The sequence below is a fragment of the Pleurodeles waltl genome, chromosome 2_1, assembly GCF_031143425.1.
Source record: "Pleurodeles waltl isolate 20211129_DDA chromosome 2_1, aPleWal1.hap1.20221129, whole genome shotgun sequence".
Classification (NCBI taxonomy): Eukaryota; Metazoa; Chordata; class Amphibia; order Caudata; family Salamandridae; genus Pleurodeles; species Pleurodeles waltl.
The window spans coordinates 705,132,816-705,152,018 of NC_090438.1; the positions used below are offsets into that span (position 1 = coordinate 705,132,816).

Below are 19,203 nucleotides of genomic sequence, written 5' to 3' on the forward strand. Positions count from 1 at the left end.
CATTTTTAAGTCTTGAAAGAGTGTTTCATTAACCACACCCATTGACAGAATTATTCAAAATTGTTGGTTTGTTTCTTCACAGAAATAAATTGTTCCCTGAGCCAGTCATCAGAAACATTATGTTTCAGATTTTACAAGGCCTAGCATTTATTCATAAGCACGGTAGGTTTTCTTGAGGATTAGAACTGCTCTTTTCTCTCTGGTTGAAGGTTTCACTATTCACAGAAGAGCATACAAAGTCCTCATCATTGTTGTTATTTCTTAATACTTTCCTTTGCCATATTCATGCCCATGGTCCAGCTTCCATTACCTGTGGCATCACTATTTCGTGTTTCAGTTAAATTCATACATATACATTTATCATAACAAGTATTTTAAATTGGTCTTTTATGCACACGGCCTTTGGGTTACAACACATGTGTTCAACAAACCAATGGTTTGTGAAATATTCTAAAATAGATTTCACATTCAATCACAAGTTCTTTACATTGTTTGGATATGAAAATTGTCATTCAACAGCAACACAAGGAATTGTATGTTGCAAACTGTGCCTTTTCTTTATTCATGGAATATACTTTGGAGGCTCACTAATACCATGTTAATGAATACAGTTTTAAAGATAAACAGTTATGGTTCGTAGTAATGTTTTGAAAATGTATTCATACTGAGTGTTCCTGAAACCCTATCTGTTCTTTGTTGAATTCCTAGTTCACACAACAGTATATGAAAAGGCTCTTTTCATTTAAAATGGGCTGTTTGGTTTCTTATTGTTTGATGTGCTTCTGCTTTGCATAATTGGATTAAAAGGGACACTTGGACTGTAGCCAATCCGCCGCATCTGCTAACATACGATATTCAACCATAATATTTGGAATTAGAAGTTCTGTGTTTTTGTTGCATAAAATTTGATGTGTTTAGTGCACATGTAGTTCACAGAGTGAGTATGTTATTGAAAGTTTTTTTTGCCCTCACATATCCATGCTCCATCCATGTATGTGTGTTTTGACACTGATCAACACCAACCGTATATTAACTGATAAAAAGCTGTATTTGCTTCAGAGTGGTAATCAGGTGATATTTAAATGTCTTTTAAAATCTTTTTTAAAGTTCCTTGTGGGTAAGACACTGAAGCATCTGGCCTAATTAAACCAACATTTTTGGTTGGGCACATAATCTCTGGTGGGCTATAGCTGGTAGATTCGGATGAAGAGAACCATTTTCATAAATTCAGTGCTTACTCTGCCACATATAGACCTGTACAAGCAGAAGTAAATCTATTAAGTAAATGCAGTGTGCAAAGCTTTTGAGGTACATTGTCCCTTCTTCTTGGTATGAAGATCAAACGAGCCGTTGCATTTATCACTTGTCAAAGATCGTTCTTTTGGAGCCCAGTACATCATAGTTTGACATAGAGTGAGCATTATAAGCTTTGACCAGTGGTGTGACAATGGGGAATGGAAGGACAATTTTTGAAATTGAAAGAAGATAATCCTTATATCGTTATTGACTTGAACCTCGGATATGAGTGTAGAGTGCATATAGAACTCCAAGTTCTTGACTTTACTTGCTGGGATAATGACATGGTAAAAGGTACTAGGACTATTGAAACTTTGGACGCTAACACTGGGATGGAAGCTTTGTAAAAATATTTTGCTGGTGTTGTGGCATGTTTATGCACTTTGTTTTTTTTTTTTAAATAATTGACTGCCTTCCATCCTTGTAACTGTAGAATACATCAAGCCCTTTTTTTTATTTGACAGCATCACACCTATTTGTCCCCAGTATTTTTTTGTGCTTCCAATTTGTTTTTTTACTTACATGCTTTCTGTAGCATGTTTTAACTGATTCTTTTCTCTCGCCACACTGGACAAAACTTAAATGCTAAGAGCGCATGGCTAGTGCTTTGTTCCTCATGTTCAAATTATTCTTAAAAACAGGATTCATCTTTTGCCCAGTGACCATTCCCATCCATAAACAAGTAATATTTGATTATTTTACTTGTTGTAATTGAGAGGCTCCATAAGATTCTAACACTGTGCCATCTATTTATTTGGCATGTATATCCCCTTGCAAATCTTTTCCATTAGTTTAGGCTTTTGATTCACCTAAATTGTTGATCTTACCTCTAACTTAAAGTTAAAGTCAATAGTTGCACATCTATCAATGGGGGAAACTTAACATCTTAAACTCTGTTATTGCTTTTTTTCCCATCAAGTTCTTTAATACAAGTGGAAAGATGCATTTTCAAGTAGTGCCCAGCATGAAGTGTTCATATAAGTCCCAAAACATTGTTTTACTATAGTTATTACCTAATTTACTCTCTTAACATCTTAAGGATATTTCAACACTTGTGGTGGATGTTTTCTTATATGGTCTTCTAAGAGGGAGCCCTCATTATGAATGTTTTACTGACTATTTTAGAAACAAAGCTCCAACATATATTTAGAGTAAGGTTACAAAGTCATTCTCTTAGCGATATTAGATAGTCCTGATGTTGCCTGTTGATCTCCGGAAAGGAGCACGTGGACTTAAACTAAGCATTTTTTTCTTGCAATCCAAGTTTTTCGAATGGCCCACAGCAGCGTTTTTTGTGTGTAAGGCAAAACTTTGTGAATCCACCTTCAATTACATTAACATAAACACACTCTTCAAAATGAGTGTACTTTCTAAGGCCTTGCACAATATTGTTATTACAAAAAGAGATAACATTGAACTACATATTGTCCTTTATGTCCTTAACAAACAATCTTGTTAATTAAAAAAATACAGTGTCCTGCATTTGTTTATAATAGTTTTGCACATTTTGAAAAGATCCATATGGTCGATTTGGGTGTGTGACAATGGACGCATTTTGGACATGTAAGACATCAACCTTTTGCCTTGGTTTATGCATCTCAATATGTCTTTGTCTGTGTCACTTTGTTTGGACTGGGCCATGCTTTTAATTGAGGAGCAAACAACATGCAGGCAGAAACAGTGTTTTTACTTAACAAACGGGACTTTAGTGAGAGACAGATTTAAAACCTTCCATAAAAATTCTTTGGTCTGTGATTGATGTAGACCTTAATCTGTATGCTTTCTTGAAAGAAAATAGTGACTTATTTTCTAAGGACTATCTGCAATACCAGTTTATGATGTGCATTTATTTCTACTTCATTTCAGTTAACTGATCCTTTACACCTATCCTAGCACTATTGGCTCAATTGTGGAAAACAATTGAGTTTGTTTGGATTTAGCATGATTATCGTGTACTAAATACATTGTCTCTTTGCAGTACCAGGATGTGATTTTGCAGTACTTGTATGTCTTTGAGCTAAATTTTGAATGATTTGAGCCTTTTTTAACAAGAGCATTCATGCAAGTAGTTGGGTGACCTCTAAACTGCATTCAAATAAATCATGGTATTGGGTACCTCCAATGTAATCCTGCTCATTCTGCTATGTTCATTTCACTTCATCTCTTTTCCTTCCTTTTCTGTCTTCTATGTTTCCATCACTTATGTGTACCTTCTTCATGCCAGAGAAAATAAGATGTTCACAGAAAATGAAGTGCGGAACATAATGTTCCAAGTGCTTTCTGGCTTGGCCTTTGTGCACAAGCATGGTAAGACTTACTGTACTTTACATATGTTTTCCTTTCTTGTATGTTACTTGTGAAATATTGTAATTAACTAACAGAAATGTTGTTTAGTTATTTTGTATTGATTCCCATTGTGTTAATTTGGTTAAATACTTTGGAAAAAAATAAAGTTTTTCTTTATCATGCATTATAACTTTTGCCTGTTGACTGGAAACCTTGCACTGTAGCTGGTTTGGAAGCATCAGTATACTAGAATCTGGATGAACTTTATTAATTGTGAACAATTTATTTGTGGTTTTACATTTTCACTGTCAATGTTTCTGTGAACACGTGTCTTTGGTGTTGGACATCCAGTGCTAAAATTCTACTGCGTGTAACCCTTTTTTTGTATACATTTTCCTTAAAACAAATTGCATACTGATGTGTAAAGCAGATGTATTGTAACGAAGCCTGCAAACCACTGCAGTATAAAGTCAACATCAGAATGTTGAGCACTACTGGTGGAGATAAATTTAATTGTTAATTGTGAACTGATTCAGTGTAGGCCAACTGCCTTATAGGCTGGCCATTAATTGTCAGGGTAAAACAAAACTCGCATAATACCTAAAATCTCAATTAACATTGATTTTAGAAAACCTTTAATAATACAAGGTGACAAAGGGAATTGGGACTTTGTTTTTCAGACCTCTTTGACTCATTGTTTCCATTAGCTGCTTGGTAAGGACTGTCGTTAAATATGTGAATCATCTGTATGGATATGGGAAATTAGTAATTTCAGATGTCAAATTTAAGAAGCACATACTGAACTTTTTGAGAAGTGTAGAGCTCTAACGGTAATATCTATTGTATATTGGCTCCTTCAGATTGCTTATAAGAACATTCATTCCCAGTTCCAGATTGGACCTGGAAATAATTCAGCAGTGTGTTATCTGTGGAGCAGCGCAACACCACTGAACGTGATGTTAATGGAACATTTAATTTATTGCATTAACACTTAATAGGGGATTAATATCCTGTATGATTTCTTGATAAACTAGTCCTAACTGACACTGTTTATACATTATTATCATTACCTACAGTTTAGTGTTTGTTGATTAAATCACTGTGATCTCAGTGCTTGAACCCAGGAAGATTTTAGTCCTTGTAGACATATATTCATTAGCAGTTCATACAGAAGTTTCACATAGGTTCCAATTGATAAATGGAGGCTTTTATCAGATTGAGAAATAGCCAGTTGTTATCGCATTAGTAGGTCACTCATGTTACACTGTTAGAAAGCTCTTAAAACAAAATATTTAGTGTCTTCCCTTTAGACTGTCAATGCATTGTGCCTCCTGGACAGTTTCTCTTTTCAGAGCAATTTATGTCAAGTACACGTAGTTTAACCATAATACAATTAGGCTCTATATTAAGTGTCTGTCTAATGAGTTCTGAGACTCAAGTAGTATCCAGGCGCTTACTGTGTTGAATTTGGGTTCCAATCTAAGACAGCCATATGAGAAAACCAACAAGATGAACCAGAGAGAAGATGGATCATGGCCTTTAAAAGGAAAACAAAAGACCGGCATTAGCAGCCATAAAATGCTGGCAACATTAGCTGACCATCCACGTTGATCGTAGTCGATCTTACGTCTTTGCTAAGAAATGCAAGAAGGAAGGTTCTTTTAAATTTTCATGCATGTCAGTCAGGTAATCAGATGATTTCTGAGTTGATTTATGTTTGTATCAAACAGCATTACAAAGTGGTGGGCATGGACATACCAGAAAGCTTTTGTACTCTTATCAATGAGATGGAAAGCAACTACTTTGACTCTCCTACGAGGTGTCCTATCTAATCGCTTTGTAAAATTATTTGTTTACTAAACATTGCTTTTGTTATAAGCAGAATAGAGAGCAATCAACAGTGAAAGTGAGCATTTGCAGCCCTTTCAGAGATGCTTTGGTTTGGCTCAAATAAGAAATCTTTAGAAGCCCACTATTCCTTAGGAGAAAAGGCTATTATCCTTAGTAACGTACATTCTTACCATATGGTAGCTTCTGCAAATGCCTTGTCACCCTGCTTTCCTAAGGATAATTTTTCATTTTTTTGTTATAGTTTTATGTTTTCTTTGATCCTGTGCTCTGCATCCTGATGGATACTTCAACCTGCATATTCCTCGCCTTTAGAAAATGGCTTAGGTGCCAGACTGAAACTGGACATTTTTCAAAATAGTGCTCCAGCGCGCCGCTAGGTGACGCTGTGCAGCTCCACTGTGGCTTTGTCCGCCCCAGACGTGATGCAGCAGAGCCGCATATATGTGTCACCCCTGAGTGCCAACAACAATTCCTTTCTTTCTGCACCTTCAGACTGGATCTGGAACACCAGTCCCTCTTTTATTGATTTTGACAATGCTTCAAATCAATATCCAGTGTGCAATGGAATGATGTCCCCTAATAAAAGTACAGAGTTCATGCCATGCCACGACTGTCTGTAACAGACGCATACAAGCTGTCTCTTTGGTGTTCGGCTCAGCGCACAACTCATCATGCAATGAGTGTGCCCTCATGCAACGTAAGCCGATCCTGGACTGTGAACTGAACATGGATGTTGCATAACATCGAAAGAACTTGGGGAATTCTTCTAAGTCAAAGGCACAAGCCCACTTCCTAGATCAATCCTGCAACAGGGCTTCTTCACTGTTAAAGTCTTAACTTGCGAGAGCATCAAGGTACTACTCTCTCTCCCAGCCCCTATTTGAGGAGCCAAAGCAGCATCTGATTCCATTGTGCCCAGAGTTCCACAGCCCATTGGCGACAGTCCAGCAGATTGAGGCCATGAGACCTGTCTGAATGGACACAGACCGTAGCCGAGTAGACTGACGTTCATAAGGCACAGTGAGATCTGACGTTCATTCCTAAGGAGAAGTTATTTTCTTTTGGTCCTGAAGAAGCGTTGTTGGATCCTTTTGGACCTAGAGACATGAAACATGTACACCCACTTGAGAGGAGGTAAGAATTATCTGTTTCGTCTCCTAATTAATTTTGAGAGGGTGGTTGAGCATTATATCAATGCACTCCACTTGTTTTTTAACCTTGGACTGAACCTTTTCTTAAACGAATGAATAAATTGAGGGTTCTGAGCCAATGTTACCCTTACTTACTCTCCTTTCTTTGTTGATCTTACTTGGTGGTATCATCCGCCCAGTTATTTTCCAACGGCACATCTGTATTGTTCAAGATCTCCGGCAAAGTGCCCCCTACATGGGGAGCTCGTCAGACATTGCAGTGCCGGTCTGACGAGGAGCACACCCAATGATGAAGCATGACATCCAATTGGATGTGTGAGGGTTTGTGCTTCTACCCTTAGGGTTGTCCTGTGTACTTCCTTTCTTATGTTTGGAACAGTGTACCTTTTGTTTGTTTAGACTTACCAGTTATTCCCCAAGGAAATCACAGCTGCCAATTTCTAAGTTTCCATTGGGACCGACTCCAGGAATGGTTCCCTTGGAAGGGTTTAGACAATTAGTGAACCTGAGCTTGAAGTTGGCTCTCTAAAAAGCAAAGGTTGAAGAAGAGGAGAAGGCCAGGGATTTGGAAAAGGGAGAAGCTAAGACTAGCTTACCAGGGAGAGGAGGACAGAAGGAGTGAGAATGGGTTAGTGCAGAGAAAACTAATGAGTGGGAAATGCAAGAGAAGGAAAAGTAGAAGGAATTGGACAGGGACAATATAGTGCTCGAGATGGAAAATCTTAGGATGTCTGGAAATACAGTAGGCTGGGGGTGGGATGGGATGGGGAGTATTCCACTCCAAACCTTTGTGGTGAGCTTGCCAATTTTTTTAAATAACTTGTATACATGTATGTTGAGGGACAAGATATTTTGTAAAGGTCTTGAGTTTTGAGATTGCTTGTAAGGCTCAGGCTTTGGCCCCGGGACAGCAGTGGTTAATGGCCACAAACCCTATGGTTGGCCTGCCAAAGACCTCCTGAATGAAGTCTGATATGTTGAGGTCCTGAGTCCTGTGCCAGAATGCTCTGCGTCATTTGAGGTGGTTGGAACATCAAGGTATCTCCCTGATTGTGAGCCATTTGATTTCCTATTTTTGGAACCAAAGAAGGTTAGTGGTCTTTGTCCTGTTCTAGTCTTTGACCTCTGAATGGCTCCCTGTGAAAGAGCAAATTCAAAATGCATGCATTGGCGCAGGTTCTGTTTGCCCTGCACCTGGACGAGCAGACACATACTTTAATGTGCCTTCTTCCAGTCCCTTTCTGCAGTTCAAGTTTGGCCAAGGGCATTTTCAGTTTGCTGTACTCCCCTTTGGCCTTACCACCACCCCTCAGGTGTTCATGAAAGCAAATGGCAGTGGTTATCACCCATCTTTGGAGGTTGTGCACATCAGTTTCCCCCTGCCTCAACTACTGGCTGTTGAGGGCAAGCTCACCATGTTCAGTCATAGACCACTACCACATGACGGTGAACATCCTGACATTGTCAGGGTTCTTGATTAACGAATCAAAGTCACACCCTGACTTCTTTGCAGAGACTTGCTTTCATAGGCGCTGTCTTGGATGTGGTACAGTACAGGCTTCCTTGTTTTGCTAGGAGTTCTTTATGAGACTTTAAGGCTATGATCGAATCTTTCATCCTCGGTCCTGGAGATTTGTATAATGTTACCCTTGTGCATCCTGATGTTCATCTTCACCAGGTTGCACACTAGGGCTCTTCAGTGGGATCTGAAGTCTCACTGGGCCCCGCACCAAGGAAACTTGTTGCCTGTCATCCAGGTTTTGCACAAGATATGAAGTGATGGCTGCTCGACTGCAGCCTGACCAGTGGCAGGCCCCTCTCCCTTCATCCATCAAAGCTGAGGGTGGTGACTGATACATCACATCTGTGCTGGGCAGGTCAATCAGAGGACTCTTGTCTCTGGTGGAAACTAGACTCCTTATATATCTTTTGGAGTTGCCGGCCATTTGTCTGGCACTGAACTCCTTTCTTCTATCAATCAAGTGGAGGCTTGTACAGGTTCCCACTGATGACAACACCACCATGTGTTACTGCAACAAGCATGGCAGAGTGTTGTTGGGACAGGAATGTCTCTTGCACAGTGTATAGTTTAGTCCCCTGCCCTGCATGTCTGATTTGCAGACCTGTGACCTTGTTTTTTATTTATTTTTTTATTTTTTTATTTGTGTTTATGCCACATACTAATTCCATGTTCATTTTTTGACTTATACCTGATGCCAGTGACAGGTATTGAACCTAGTCCTGCACTGGTAGGGGCACATCAAGTGCACCTTCCTAATGATAGGGGGCTACCGCCCCTGTTGCAGATTTCTTGTGTGGAGCGCAGTGGTGGCAGCATACCATGTTGATGAATTATAGTAAGAGGCCTTTTTTACCCGTGGGACATGAATGTGCACCTACAAGCCTATGCATCTTAAAAGTGCCATTGTTCATGCTGAACCCAGAATCCTGAATGCAATATCTTGCGGATTGTGCTACAATTAGTAGTATTCCATGCATAAGTGATACAGGCTTGCGGGGGTCCATTTTGGAAGACCAGAGCCTGGACAAGAGTACAACATGGAGGTGAGGTTACTTTCTTCAGACAGCATATGTGTATTGCTGGCACCTCGGGTGAGTACCAAACACTATGATGACAAAAGAGGCAACAGTCTTGCCTTAGAATTTCCAGGGTACAATGTGAGGCCCGCTGCATCTGTTGTCAGGGTAAGCGGTTATATAAAGGTGCACAGATTATTTTGCCCCTTCCTAATCATTTTGTGTCAGGGTCATAAATAGATAGGTGCAGTCTGCTTTCACCTTTTGATACTTCTGTGGTTGGCATTTCACCTGGAGACTGTCCTGCTGGGCAGAGCATCCTTGCAGACAAAGGCCAGGCCTTAAAGGTGGTCTGGCCAGGAACAAACAAGAGGAACTGACTTAAGATGGTTGCAGGACACAGACAAGAGAAACTGACCTAAGCGAGTTGCATGAAAACAGACCTGGAATACACATCCTCTGTCTGCGAAATTGGTAAAAAGATAGGTTCTCCAGGACCAGTGTTTTTCAGAGTTGTGGTCTTTTCTGCCAAGGAGGAGGTACTGAAGGATTAGTACGTAACTAAGTTTGTGCTGCACTGACAGCCAACTGCCCAGAGATGAGATAATATCACCTAGAGCCTGATCTGACCGAGGAATTACTGATTACCCTACATCCAAAACATCATCCCTTTGAGCAAGGGAAGCAAGCACGGGATTTTGAAAGGGACTGCTGTAGTTGAGCCTAGCATAGTGTTCTTCCAACATAGTCTCACTAAGCAGGAGTGATGAAGGAATTGCAGTACTGCTGAACTGGACAGTGCGACCTTTTGTTGAATCTACCTGCTGATCTATTTTAAGTGATATCCTGTGCCCCTGCTGATGTGCAGCTCCTGAGAGGACTGCTGTGTGCTTCATGGAGGCTCCCACCTTCCAAGGCAGGTTCTGCTACTATAGGAGAGCCAAGGTCCCACAATGCTTCTGGACTTCCACATTTCCTTGGTGGCTCTCTTGCTACTATGAACTTGATAAGAGACTAAGGTGGTCATTACAACCCTGACGGACGATGTTAAAGCGGCGGTAAGACCGCCAACAGGCTGGCGGTAAAAAAATTGCAATTACGACCGTGGCGGAAACCGCCAACAAAGACAACCACTTTAACACTCCGACCACCACGGCGGTACAAACAAACAGCGCGGCGGTCACCGCTATCAGACAGGCGGAGACAATGTACCGCCCACACTATTATGACAGGCCAGTCCGTCACCTTTTCTGGGGTGGATTCACTGCGGATAAAATACGGCGGAAACAGGAATTTTGAAGGGAAAACACTCACCTCTACACACTCCACGAGGAACGAGGACACCATGGAACCGGAACTCCAAATCCTACCTGCGATAGTCTTCCTGCTCCTCTACCAGGAGCACGAACGCCGCCGGCGAAGACCACGGTGAGTACTGCACCTACGACAGAGGGGGAGGGAAAAAACAGGGACACACACACGCAACACCCCCATCCCCACCCCCACCCACTACAACACACACACTAATGCATATCAATAAATCACAGTTACACCCCCTCAACCCCCCGGAAGAATGCAAAGACCAAAGAAAATGAGTGTAACCATCGGAATATATTACAAACAAGTAGGCAGAAACATATATACACCATGTACAAAATAAATTCCAGGCATAGTAGTCCAGGTACTGCACAAAGAAAGTCAGTGGAACACTGGGACCACACGGTATGGGCGAGGCCCACACAAGATCCCCGACCATGACGGAGAGAACACTGCAGGGGCATCAGATACCAAGAAAACAAGCACCTCAGGGGGAGGGAAAGGGGGGGCACCTCAGCCGCTTGAGTGGCTCGCAAATCCACAAGGGGGCCACATGCCCGCTGTTACATCCTGGGGAGTGCAAAGCTACAGTCTCTCAAGTCTCTACAGTGGGTGGTTTGCCCACTGTTCAATCCTGGGGAGTGCAAAGCCACAGTCTCTCAAGTGGATAACAGTCTCCACTGGTTCTGGAGGGGGACTGGTGCCCAGAGTGCTTCATCCTGTGAAGGACAGAGGTAGTGGATGGATGTCTCCACTGGTTCTGGAGGGGGACTGGTGCCCAGAGTGCTTCATCCTGTGAAGGACAGAGGTAGTGGATGGATGTCTCCACTGGTTCTGGAGGGGGACTGGTGCCCAGAGTGCTTCATCCTGTGAAGGACAGAGGTAGTGGATGGATCTCTCCACTGGTTCTGGAGGGGGCATGGTCCCCAGAGTGCTTCATCCTGTGAAGGACAGAGGTAGTGGATGGATCTCTCCACTGGTTCTGGAGGGGGCAAGGTGCCCAGAGTGCATCACTCACCCCATGACGGACCCAGTTGCGTCAGTGCTCCTGCCGCTCATGGGCTAGCAGGGCTTGAGCTGGCAGTGCCCTGTTCAGCGGTGCTTGAGTTGGCGGTGCCCTGTTCAGTGGTGCTTCAGTTGGCAGTCCTTCATGGCCCAGCAGGGCTTTTGCTGGCGGTCCTTCATGGCCCAGCGGGTCTTGTGCTGGCGGTCCTTCATGGCACAGCAGGGCTGGTGCTGGCGGTCCTTCATGGGGCAGCAGGGCTTTTGCTGGCGGTCCTTCATGGCCCACCGGGCTGGTGCTGGCGGTCCTTCATGGCCCAGCGGGGCTGGTGCTGGCGGTCCTTCATGGCCCAGCGGGGATGGGGCTGGCGGTGCCCTCCTGGGCAGCTGGGCTGGGGCTGGCGGTGCCCTCCTGGGCAGCTGGGCTGGGGCTGGCGGTGGCCTCCTGGGCAGCGGGGATGATGGCGGCGGTCTCCGCCGTGCAGCTCTTCCCAGACTTGCCGGGTTTCTTGTGGCCCTTCCCCACCTTGGAAGGTGTCACAGCTGACTCCACACTCCCACCGGGACCCCTGGGAGTGGCTTTGGTGGCTGGAGTCTTCCCCCTCTCCCGCCGGGCACTGGCCAACTTCAGATGCTTCACAGGTGGGGGACTGTCTGTGCTGTGGCTCTGTGCCACACTGGCTGTCCTGGTGGCCAGTGCACTCCACATACCGGTGACTATAGGCACCACTGGTGCCGGAGATGTTTTGGCTGAGGTGCTACTTCAGGACCTATGAGATGGACGGGGTGGGGAAGGTGTGGGAAAAAGGTCAAGGGTGGACAGGAAAAGTTTTTTGGACACACTGGGACGGGTAGCTGGAGGGGGTTTGGGAGTGGAGGAAGAGGTGGTGGTAGTAGGAGATGTTAGTTTGGTGACTTTGGGTGAAGGTGCATGCGCTGGAGGCTGTCGTGAGGTGGATGGCTGTTGGGTGGGTGTGTGCCTGCGTTTGTGTATCTTGGGAGGGGGCGTCACAGACACACTGGGAGAGGACACAGGGGACGTGTGAATGGTAGTGGGGGTGGTAACTGCACGTGAGCGGGGTGTGCTGGTGAGTGTGCTGGTGAGGGACGTAGTGGCTGTAGAGAGAGTGCATGCAGGTGTGAGTGTAGACGAGACTGGGAGGGATGAGGGAGACGAGGAGGAGGGGGACACAGTGGAGGCAGTGGATGTTGGTGTGTCTGTATGTGTGTGATGCTTGCGTGAGTGCCTGTGGGATGTGTGGTGCTTATGTTTGCCTGAGCTTCCCTTGTGTGTTGATGTGTGTGCAGGCTGGTCTGATGGTGTGCTTGGGATAGGCAGAGGTACAGGGGATTGGGTCTGGGTGGAGGAAGTTGGAGGGGGGAGGCTAGAGACGGGGACAATGGCTGCCATCAGTGCTGAGGCCAGAGTTTGAAAAGCTCGGTGAAGGGCCGCCTGACCAGAATGAATGCCCTCCAGGAATGCATTAGTTTGTTGCAACTACCTTTCTACACCCTGGATGGCATTCAAAATGGTAGACTGCCCAACAGTGAGGGACCTGAGGAGGTCAATGGCCTCCTCACTGAGGGCAGCAGGGGTGGCTACGCCACTGCCTACATGAAATGTACAGGGGAAGAAGAGAAGTCCTTACCAACTGCACCGTCAAGGTGATTGGCCCCCATCCCTACCCTTGCCATGTGGCACATGCATTCACCGTCTTTCATGCACGCAGCACTCTGTCCCCTTCCTTCTTACACCCAGCCCTCTCCACACAGACATAGCCCATACAACATGCTCCCTGTGTACTTATCTGTTTGTCTGGAGGACCGTAGAGTAGCGTGTACTGGGGGAGGACCCCATCCACGAGCTTCTCCAACTCCTCCGATGTGAAGGCAGGGGCCCTTTCCCCAGACTCACAAGCCATTGTCTCTTCCAGACCGAGGTCACAGCAGCACTTGCAGTGTAGGTCCTCTCTTGTCGAAGATCAGGTATCGAGTGATTGAACAGATAGAAAATGGCGGTCACGTTCCCGGCAGTGCATACCGTCACCGCCGGCGTACATCGTCATTGGCTCCTGGGACCCATAGGGTCCAATGTTAACCAATGCAGCATTGCGCCGCGGTCTTCGACCGCCTACCGCGACGGTGTACAACGCCAGCGCAGTTACCTCACATCCCATTGTCCCACTTTACAGGTCAGGCAGCCGCCATTTCAGGGGCCCACATGGCTTCATTTTCAACTTCGTCACACATACCTAGGCCTAGACTCAACACACATACAGGCCACCTTTTGTGTATGATTGGTGTTCTGGGTAAACTGTGGGTACGTACCTCAGAGTTGTTTGACTCTGTGCTCGCTGTTTTCCTTCATAGGCACCATCCGCTGGGACATGTGAGGAGATGGCGGCATCCTCCGGTGTACCGACCGTTGGTGGACCTGTCGACAATGGAGGAAAGACATTTCATAATCACCTACAGGCTTGACTGTGCCACAATCCAGGAACTGTGTACCCAGTTGGAGCCAGACCTGATGTCAGCAATCCGCCATCCCACAGGAATCCCCCCTCAAGTGCAGGTGCTGTCAGTGGTCCATTTCCTTGCAAGTGGGTCATTTCAAACAACTGTGGCCATGGCATCAGGTATGTCCCAGCCTATGTTTTCCAACTTATTGTCCAGAGTGTTGTCTGCCCTTCTGAAAGACATGCAGAGCTACATCGTTTTCCCTCAGGTGGAGGATTTGCCTACAGTGAAAGGTGATTTCTATGCCCTGGGACATATCCCCAACATCATAGGTGCCATTGATGGGACCCATGTGGCTTTGGTCCCCTCCCACAGGAGTGAACAGCTGTACAGAAACCGGAAGAGTTATCATTCTATGAATGTACAGATGGTATGTTTGGCAGACCAGTACATCTCCCATATGAATGCCATGTTCCCTGGCTCAGCCTACATCCTGCGGAATAGCAGCATCCCTTATGTCATGGGTCAACTCCAGAGGCACCGTGTGTGGCTATTAGGTGAGCACCTAGAAGCTACTCAGTGGGAATGGTTGTCTGGGTCTGGGGTTATCCCTCCAGGTTAGTGTGTGTCTAACAGTTGCCCATCGCCATTTGCAGGTGACTCTGGTTACCCCAACCTGTCATGGCTACTGACCCCAGTGAGGAATCCCAGGACAAGGGCAGAGGAACGCTACAATGAGGTCCATGGGCGAACTAGGTGGGTGATCGAGTGGACCTTCGACCTCCTGAAGGCCAGGTTCAGGTGCCTCCATATGACAGGTGGATCCCTATTCTACTCACCAAAGAAGGTGTGCCAGATCATCGTGGCCTGCTGTATGCTTCACAACTTGGCTTTGCGACGCCAGGTGCCTTTTCTGCAGGAGGATGGTCCAGATGGCGGTGTTGTTGCAGCTGTGGAGCCTGTGGACAGTGATGAGGAGGAAGCAGAGGAAGAATACATGCAGAACAGGGACTCAGTGATCCTGCATTATTTCCAGAGAGACACAGGTAGGAATCCAAACCTGCCTAATACATGTACTTTAACACTACTACCTCTCTCCTGTCTGTCGTTTTCACCCAGTGTATGGTCACTGAGTTGTCACTTTCCCTTACGATTTCACAGATGTGGGTCCCACTGTGTGACATCTGCTTATATTCCTCATGGACCAGAGCTGTGTGACATAGGTATGTTGACATTACTATTTCGAAATCACAGACAGACTCCAGATAATTTTGTGCTTTAGGTGTCTTTATTTAAATGCTCAATATTGGAGGGGGTAGTGAAATGGTGAGGGGTGATGGTGGAGGAATGTCCATGGCAGAGTCCAGTCTATTAGTCTCACAGGTGCATTGCCCATATGGGCATAGGAAGTGGAGCTGGGGCAGTTTAATTATGGACAGGGTGACAAAGTGGGACAGTAGGATGTCAATCAGGGTGGTCTCATTTCTTGGTGGGGGTCTTGGCATCGTGCTCTGTCTTTGTCCTGGATCTCAGGGACCGTTTGCGGGGTGGTTCTCCCTCTGCAGGGGGTGGGGTGCTGGTATGGTGGTCCTGTGGCGGGGCGTCCTGTCCACTAGCGCCGGCGGAGGTGGTGGGCAGTTCATCGTCCATGCTAGTGTCCAGGGCCCCTTGTAGTGCCACAGTTTCTGATGGATACAACTACCTGTGGATTCCTCACCTCATGAATACTCCCATGGCGCCAGCCTTCGACGGAAATCTTCTTACTAGTCTCTGCACGTCGATGAGGACGTCACTGTCTCGCACGCGACGCCGTCTGACGTCATACAGGCAATAAGAGGTCCTCGACGACGTGCGGACGTCAGTTCCCTTTTTTCCGTGCATTCGAAACGGTTATCTTCGAGGGAGCAACTGTTACTCTTGCGGTTACAGTGTATATCTTGCTGCGTACTCTTTCTCTGTGGAAATAATGTCGCAGAGAAAGTCTGGATTTAAGCCTTGTCGTGAGTGTGGAGGCAAGATGTCGGTGACGGATCCTCATTCCGATTGCCTTTGGTGTTTGAGCTCCGACCACGACGTCTCGACTTGTGATTCGTGTCAGCACATGAATCCGAAGGCCATTAAAGAACGCGAGGCGAAGCTGTTTATGGCCAAGTCAAAGGAGAAGCATCACAAGAAAAAGTCTTCTCCAAGACATCGGCGTCATCGAGACTCCCGGCGCCGTAGAGAATCTCGGCGTCATTCAAGGGAGGCTCGTTCCAGGTCTCCGGATCGGCGCCGGAGGACATGGGAGGTCAGCCCCACGGTGACGCCGCATCCTTCGACGCCGTTGCTCTCTCCGACGTCTCCAACTTCGCCTGGACAGGCGTCGGTGATTGAGGTATTGGAGCCTCAGGTGTTTTCTCCGGCGCAGACGCCGAGGCCGGCGTCGGGGTCGCCTCCGAGTCAGGCACCCCAGTATCCGGCTTTTCCCACCCCTGGAGCCGATAGTTCCGCATTCTTGAATGCGATGTATGCCATCTTCCAACAGATGGCTCCAGGGGGTGCTCCGGCTGGGCCTTTGGCCTTTTCTTTGGGTGATCCTGCGCCTCTTCGGCCGGCACCCTTTATGCCCTTTCTCCCGTTTGGGAACGTGGGCTCGGCGCCAGTGTCGGCGCCGGTGGCCGCTCCGATGGCTTCGGAGGGATTGGCCCCAGGGATTTCCATCCCGTCGACGTCGAGATTTCGGCCTGTGACTCCGGTGGGTCCATCCGTTTCATCTGCTCTTCAGTCGGCGCCGAAGTTACCTGTGGCGCCGGATGCGGCGTCGGTGGCTTCGGAAGATCGGCGCCGATCTCCGACTTCGGCGGAGGTGTTGTCGACTCCGCGGATTGAGCAACGACTGCATTCAAGGAGGCGTGCTCTCCGGGTACTAGAGGAGCAGGAGTACCAACGAGCCCTAGAGGAAGGAGAGCTAGAGGACTCGGGTGATGGGCTGCGTGGACTGGAGTCGGCCAGTGGGCTGGACACTTCCCCTGAGTGGGACCTTTCGTCCCCGGGGGAATATACCGAGGAAGCTGCTTCCTTTCATACAGTGGTACGGAAGGCAGCTAGTTTTTTGGACCTGCCTTTGCCGGTGGTGGAGGCGAAACAAAACCTTTTGACAGAGGTGTTGCATCCGGCCTCAGCCGCGGCGGAGCCTCTATTACCTTTTAATGACGCTCTGCTGGATCCGGTTTTAGAGGTGTGGAAGAAGCCGGCATCTTCCCCAGCAGTTCACAGAGCCGTGGCCAGGAGGTATCGGACGGCTCCAACTGATCCTGGTTTCCTATCTAGGCACCCTACGCCGGAGAGCTTGGTTGTGCAGGCCTCCTGTTCGTCCAAATCAGCGCCTGGTTCTTTCCCGACGGTGCCTGGGGACAGAGACTCAAAAAAGCTAGAGGCGCAGTCGAAGAAGATTTTTTCGTCCTGCAGTCTGGCGTTAAAAGCCACTAATGCGACCTGTATCCTGGGGAGGTATATTCATGCTCTGATGGATGACATCTCCTCTTCGTTTACAGAGCTTCCCCAGGGTCTTTTGGATCTTGTCTCTGATACCCAGGCTGCTGCGACCCAAATTATCCAGACGGGACTGGATACCACCGACTCGGTAGCCAGAGCAATGGGCACAACTGTGGTGGAAAGGAGACAGGCCTGGCTACGTAACTCGGGCTTTTCGGCAGATGTACAGTCCACATTGTTGGATCTCCCGTTTGATGGGGACAAACTGTTTGGGGCTAAGGCTGATTCGGCCTTGGAACGTTTTAAGGAGAGCAGGGCCACGGCTAAGTCGTTGGGACTCCAAGCTCCTTCTTCCACGGCCTCTTCCAGATTCTTCAGGAGGTTTCGTGGATTTGGGCGTGGCTCTTCCTCCTCTTCCTTTCGGGGAAGATATCAGCAACCTGCCTCTTCCCATCCCTATAGATCTTTTAGGGGGAGGGGTAGGGTCCGCACCAGGGGAGCCTCTCAGCAGCACTCTGCCTCTTCCTCATCCTCTGGCGGGGTGCAGCAGGGGAAGCAGCCTTAGGCTTCCACCATTTCCCACTCACTCCTCTCCTGTAGGGGGAAGATTACAGCATTTTCTCACCAAATGGGAGACTGTTACGTCGGACACTTGGGTTCTCAGTGTTGTGGGAAAAGGCTACACCCTTCCCTTTCGGGAGTTTCCGCCCCTCATCCCGCCCCGCCCTTCGTATTGTTCACAAGAACACCTCCTGTTGCTAGAACAGGAGGTAGAAGTCCTCCTTTTAAAGGGCGCGGTGGAGTTGGTCCCGGAGCAGGAAAGGGGTCAAGGAGTTTACTCAAGGTATTTCCTGATTCCCAAGAAGGATGGTCGTTTGAGACCAATTCTGGACCTGAGGATCTTGAATTGGTTCCTCAAGCAGGAAAAGTTCAAGATGCTGACCCTAGCACAGGTGCTTTTGGCGTTGAACATGGAAGACTGGATGGTGTCTGTCGACTTGCAGGATGCTTACTTTCATATCCCGATACTCAAGTCACACAGGAAGTATCTCCGGTTTGTGGTGGGATCGCAACACTACCAGTTTGCGGTCCTTCCGTTTGGTCTTACTTCAGCACCTCGAGTCTTCACGAAGGTGATGTCGGTGGTTGCGGCAGAGCTCAGAAGGAAGGGGATAGCAGTATTCCCTTACTTGGACGATTGGTTGATCAAAGCCAAGTCCCCGGAGCTTGTGTTGCGTCATCTGCAGTCAACAACCCAGTTGTTGTTCGACCTGGGCTTTTCGGTGAACGAGCCCAAATCTCACCTGGAGCCCTCTCAGCGCCTCCTGTTCATAGGGGCAGTACTGGATACGACATTGGGTCGGGCCTTTCCTCCGCCTCAGCGGATTCAAGATATTCAGGATTTGGTTCCAATGTTTCGAAATGGAGCGGTAGTTCCAGTCCTCAAGGTCCTTCGTCTGCTCGGTCTTTTTGCCTCCTGCATTCTGTTGGTCACGCATGCTCGCTGGCACATGAGGGCTCTTCAGTGGTGCCTCCGAAGGCAGTGGTCTCAACACAGAGGGGATCTAGAGGGTACTGTCAAGATCTCCAGAGATGCTGCTGTGGATTTGAAGTGGTGGATTGCAAGCAACAATCTTTCACAAGGAAAACCGTTCCAGCAGTCGCCACCAGTGGCCACAGTCATAACAGATGCTTCCACTCTAGGGTGGGGAGCTCATCTGGGGGATCTGGAGATCAAAGGTCTTTGGTCTCCAGAGGAACAGATTTTTCACATCAATCTGTTAGAGTTACGGGCTGTACGTCTGGCTCTCAAGGCCTTCCTCCCTTC

General features: G+C 47.1%; 1 protein-coding gene across 6 annotated transcripts in view; it reads left to right on the forward strand.

Moving 5' to 3' along the window:
• MAK (male germ cell associated kinase) overlaps nt 1-19,203 on the forward strand; it is a 420,577-nt gene that overhangs the window by 139,758 nt on the left and 261,616 nt on the right. For 5 of the 6 annotated variants that reach the window (XM_069216975.1, XM_069216982.1, XM_069216967.1 and 2 more), the window contains one exon: nt 83-162. In XM_069216975.1, the coding sequence (XP_069073076.1) occupies nt 83-162 (80 nt within the window). Of the gene's footprint in view, nt 1-82; nt 163-3,523; nt 3,604-19,203 lie in introns of those variants that run through there. The other variant, XM_069216990.1, reaches the window with a different exon arrangement.